The 5000-nt window shown below is 51.4% G+C and overlaps 1 protein-coding gene across 2 annotated transcripts in view; it reads right to left on the bottom strand.

Moving 5' to 3' along the window:
• LOC125044346 (protein shank-like) overlaps positions 1-5000 on the bottom strand; it is a 42308-nt gene that overhangs the window by 36949 nt on the left and 359 nt on the right. For both annotated transcript variants that reach the window (XM_047640970.1, XM_047640971.1), the window contains exon 1: positions 4699-5000. This exon is cut by the window's right edge. In XM_047640970.1, the coding sequence (XP_047496926.1) occupies positions 4699-4748 (50 nt within the window). In that variant the 5' untranslated portion in view covers positions 4749-5000. The remainder of the gene's footprint in view (positions 1-4698) is intronic.

Raw genomic sequence — 5000 nt, 5'->3', positions numbered from 1 at the left:
ACCCTTCCATAATTGCAATAACGATGGACCCCGTTAACGGAATACTCATGGCGATGTCGTGCATTGATAACCCGTCGTTGCATGCAAGACACGTCCGGAGATGTCGTTGCATGCAATTGAAGTAATAAGGACAAGCCATTCCCTTGACAATGATGGCAACACGAGGACAGAAACGCAGGGCGATGGTGGGTGACAAGTAAAATAATTTTATGGAAATGGAAAGCTTTTAAAATGAGAGAGAGAGAGAATTGGGAGGGGGAGGGGGAGGGGGAGGGGGAGGGGGAGGGGGAGGGGGAGGGAAAGGGAGAGAGAGAGGGAGAGAGAGAGGGAGAGAAAGAGGGAGAGAGGGAGAGAGAGAGAGATAGAGAGGGAGAGAGGGAGAAATGGAGAGGGAGAGGGATAGGGATAGGGATAGGGAGAGGGAGAGGGATAGGGATAGGGAGAGGGAGAGGGAGAGGGAGAGGGAGCGGGAGAGGGAGAGGGAGAGGGAGCAGGAGAGGGAGAGAGAAAGGGAGAGGGAGAAAGAAAGGGAGAGGGAGAGAGAAAGAAAGAGGGAGAGAGAAAGGGAGAGGGAGAGGGAGAGGGAGAGGGAGAGGGAGAGAAAGAGAGAGAAAGATAGAGAAAGAGAGAGAGAGAGAGAGAGAGAGAGAGAGAGAGAGAGAGAGAGAGAGAGAGAGAGAGAGAGAGAGAGAGAGTGAGAGAGAGAGTGAGAGAGAGAGAGAGAGAGAGAGAGTGAGAGAGAAGCAAACGATCCAAATAGGCCTAAATGTAAAATTCAAGAATGTATGAACGGTTAATCCGTGGGATAAATTGTACGGATAATGAAATTATAAAGGCCTAACGAAATTCGGATGCCTGTTTACGGTCTACTGTAGGCCTAAAGGAGCCTAGGCCGCGCTTGGAAAGAGCAAAATTTAAGCGGCTGAAGAAATGATGAAACTTAATAAAAGAGTAAAGGGGAGAGGTGAGGAGAGGAAAGGAGAGGAGAGGAAAGGAGAGGAGAGGAGAGGAGAGGAGAGGAGAGGAAAGGAGAGGAGAGGTGAGGAGAGGAAAGGAGAGGAGAGGAAAGGAGAGGAGAGGAGAGGAGAGGAAAGGAGAGGAGAGGAGAGGAGAGGAGAGGTGAGGAGAGGAAAGGAGAGGAGAGGAGAGGAGAGGGGAGGAGAGGAAAGGAGAGGAGAGGAGAGGGGAGGGGAGGGGAGGGGAGAGGAGAGGAGAGGAGAGGAGAGGAGAGGAAAGTAGAGGAGAGGAGAGGGGAGGGGAGGGGAGGGGAGAGGAGAGGAGAGGAGAGGAGAGGAGAGGAGAGGGGAGGGGAGGGGAGGGAGAGGAGAGGAGAGGAGAGGAGAGGAAAGGAGAGGAGAGGAGAGGAGAGGAGAGGAGAGGAGAGGTGAGGAGAGGAAAGGTGAGGAGAGGAAAGGTGAGGAGAGGAAAGGAGAGGAAAGGTGAGGAGAGGAGAGGAGAGGAGAGGAGAGGAGAGGTGAGGAGAGGAAAGGTGAGGAGAGGAAAGGTGAGGAGAGGAAAGGAGAGGAAAGGTGAGGAGAGGAAAGGTGAGGAGAGGAAAGGAGAGGAAAGGTGAGGAGAGGAGAGGAGAGGAGAGGTGAGGAGAGGAAAGGTGAGGAGAGGAGAGGAGAGGAGAGGTGAGGAGAGGAAAGGTGAGGAAAGGTGAGGAGGGGAGAGGAGAGGAGAGGAGAGGAGAGGAGAGGAGAGAGGTGAGGAGAGGAAAGGTGAGGAGAGGAAAGGTGAGGAGAGGAAAGGAGAGGAGAGGAGAGGAGAGGAGAGGAGAGGAGAGGTGAGGAGAGGAAAGGTGAGGAGAGGAAAGGAGAGGAGAGGAGAGGAGAGGAGAGGAGAGGAAAGGTGAGGAGAGGAAAGGTGAGGAGAGGAAAGGAGAGGAGAGGAGAGGAGAGGTGAGGAGAGGAAAGGTGAGGAGAGGAGAGGTGAGGAGAGGAGAGGAGAGGAGAGGAGAGGTGAGGAGAGGAAAGGTGAGGAGAGGAAAGGAGAGGAGAGGAGAGGAGAGGAGAGGAGAGGAGAGGAGAGGTGAGGAGAGGAGAGGTGAGGAGAGGAAAGGTGAGGAGAGGAAAGGAGAGGAGAGGAGAGGAGAGGAGAGGTGAGGAGAGGAAAGGTGAGGAGAGGAGAGGAGAGGAGAGGAGAGGAGAGGAGAGGAAAGGTGAGGAGAGGAGAGGAGAGGAGAGGAGAGGAGAGGAGAGGTGAGGAGAGGAAAGGTGAGGAGAGGAAAGGAGAGGAGAGGAGAGGAGAGGAGAGGAAAGGTGAGGAGAGGAAAGGTGAGGAGAGGAAAGGAGAGGAGAGGAGAGGAGAGGAGAGGAGAGGAGAGGAGAGGTGAGGAGAGGAAAGGTGAGGAGAGGAAAGGAGAGGAGAGGAGAGGAGAGGAGAGGAGAGGAAAGGTGAGGAGAGGAAAGGAGAGGAGAGGAGAGGAGAGGTGAGGAGAGGAAAGGTGAGGAGAGGAGAGGTGAGGAGAGGAAAGGTGAGGAGAGGAGAGGAGAGGAGAGGAGAGGAGAGGAGAGGAAAGGTGAGGAGAGGAAAGGAGAGGAGAGGAGAGGAGAGGAGAGGAAAGGTGAGGAGAGGAAAGGAGAGGAGAGGAGAGGAGAGGAGAGGAGAGGAGAGGAGATGTGAGGAGAGGAAAGGTGAGGAAAGGTGAGGAGAGGAGAGGAGAGGAAAGGAGAGGAGAGGAAAGGTGAGGAAAGGTAAGGAGAGGTGAGGAGAGGAGAGGAGAGGAGAGGAGAGGAGAGGAGAGGAGAGGAGAGGAGAGGAGAGGAGAGGAGAGGAGAGGTGAGGAGAGGAAAGGTGAGGAGAGGAAAGGAGAGGAGAGGAGAGGAGAGGAGAGGAGAGGTGAGGAGAGGAAAGGAGAGGAGAGGAGAGGAGAGGAGAGGAGAGGAGAGGAGAGGAGAGATGTGAGGAGAGGAAAGGTGAGGAGAGGAAAGGAGAGGAGGGGAGAGGAGAGGAGAGGAGAGGAGAGGAGAGGAAAGGTGAGGAAAGGTGAGGAGAGGAGAGGAGAGGAAAGGAGAGGAGAGGAAAGGTGAGGAAAGGTAAGGAGAGGTGAGGAGAGGAGAGGAGAGGAGAGGAGAGGAGAGGAGAGGAGAGGAGAGGAAAGGAGAGGAGAGGAGAGGTGAGGAGAGGAAAGGAGAGGAGAGGAAAGGAGAGGAGAGGAGAGGAGAGGAGAGGAAAGGTGAGGAGAGGAAAGGAGAGGAGAGGAGAGGAGAGGAGATGTGAGGAGAGGAAAGGTGAGGAGAGGAAAGGTGAGGAGAGGAAAGGAGAGGAGAGGAGAGGAGAGGAGAGGAGAGGAGATGTGAGGAGAGGAAAGGTGAGGAGAGGAAAGGAGAGGAGAGGAGAGGAGAGGAGAGTAGAGGAGAGGAAAGGAGAGGAGAGGAGAGGAGGAGAGAGGAGAAGTGGAGGAGAGGAGTTGGCGAAGGAGGAGAGAGGAGAGAGGAGAGGAGGAGAGAGGAGTTGGCGAAGGAGGAGAGAGGAGAGGAGGAGAGAGGAGAGGAGGAGAGAGGAGAGGAGGAGAGAGGAGAGAGGAGAGGAGAGAGGAGAGAGGAGAGAGGAGAGGAGAGAGGAGAGAGGAGAGAGGAGAGGAGAGAGGAGAGAGGAGAGAGGAGAGAGGAGAGAGGAGAGAGGAGAGAGGAGAGAGGAGAGAGGAGAGAGGAAAGAGGAAAGAAGAGGAGAGAAGTGGAAAGAAGAGGAGAGGAGAGGATAGAAGAGGAGAGGAGAGGATAGAAGAGGAGAGGAGAGGATAGAAGAGGAGAGGAGAGGATAGAAGAGGAGAGGAGAGGATAGAGGAGGAGAGGAGAGAGGAGAGAGAAGAGAGAAAAGAAAGAAGGCAACGGAAAGCAACGGAAAAGAAATGAAGAGAAGAAAAGCAGTAGGAGAGAAGGAAAGTTGGAGTAAAGGGAAATGGGGAAGAGAAGAGAAGGGAATAAAATAAATGAGATGAGAGGAGAGAGGGAAAGAGAGAAGAGCAGGGCAGAGGTGTTAAAGAGGAAAAACAAAAACAAATACTCTTTCTAAAATTTCAAACTTTCCCCATGTGCGACCGTTAGTTTCTACAGTGCCCATGCTAGAAATAGAAAGGAAGACAGAAATACTAAGAAGGGCAACTTTAAACGAAACAATTGCCATTTCTCTCCCTCCTACTCTCTCTCTCACTAACACTAACACTAACACTAACACTAACACTCTCATTCTCCCACATTCTCCCACACTCTCTCCCTCCCTCTCTCCCCCCCAATGCTAACCTTTTCTTCAGCTGAGCCTAAGCCTAATCCTCACAGCGCAAGAATATTACATGAACAAACTCCTAGAATATCCAAACAGCCAAGCAGACTAAGATTACTTTTTAATTTCCCTCGACGGAGGAGAAAACTCGGGAATTACTTATTTTTTTTTTGAGGAGCTGAACGGGGGCAGGGAGGGGTGGGGGGGTGGTGATTTCAAGGTCTATCTCTAGAAGAGGGCCACACGCTGGTAAAATCGGTAAATCAGTAATCATGTAACGATATAAATGTATAAATATTCCTTCATTTTTTTTTTCACTGCTCTTCCGATAGCAACATGAATCTGTAATAATATAACGATATAAGTAAATGTATATCGGAGTTTGTTTATGGCTGATTCGACAAGATAAAAACTTTGCCTCCAAAACAATTTCACAACTTCTTACTAAAAACAAAAATAAACTCCAAATCTTACCATTCTATATTCCCCGAAAACACTTCCTTCGCGCCAATCAGAACCCGCATATTTTGTCTTGATTTCGTCTTTTATTTTCACAAGATTCAACTCCACAGGATCTGTCTAAACCCGCCTACTTCATTCTCCCATTTCGGCGGCCTCAGCTCCCACTTCAATCACTATAAAAGCACAATGTCACTGTCATCTTGTTTTTTTTTTTTCCAAACTCACTTCAAAAACAAAACTATTGATGCAATCAAAGGCACGCGAATCACGCCACGCCACGGTATGTCCCCATTTTCACACGGAACACCTTCAAA

The sequence above is a fragment of the Penaeus chinensis genome, chromosome 35 (genome assembly GCF_019202785.1).
Source record: "Penaeus chinensis breed Huanghai No. 1 chromosome 35, ASM1920278v2, whole genome shotgun sequence".
Taxonomy (NCBI): Eukaryota; Metazoa; Arthropoda; class Malacostraca; order Decapoda; family Penaeidae; genus Penaeus; species Penaeus chinensis.
This window is presented reverse-complemented; position numbering and strand designations above follow the sequence as displayed.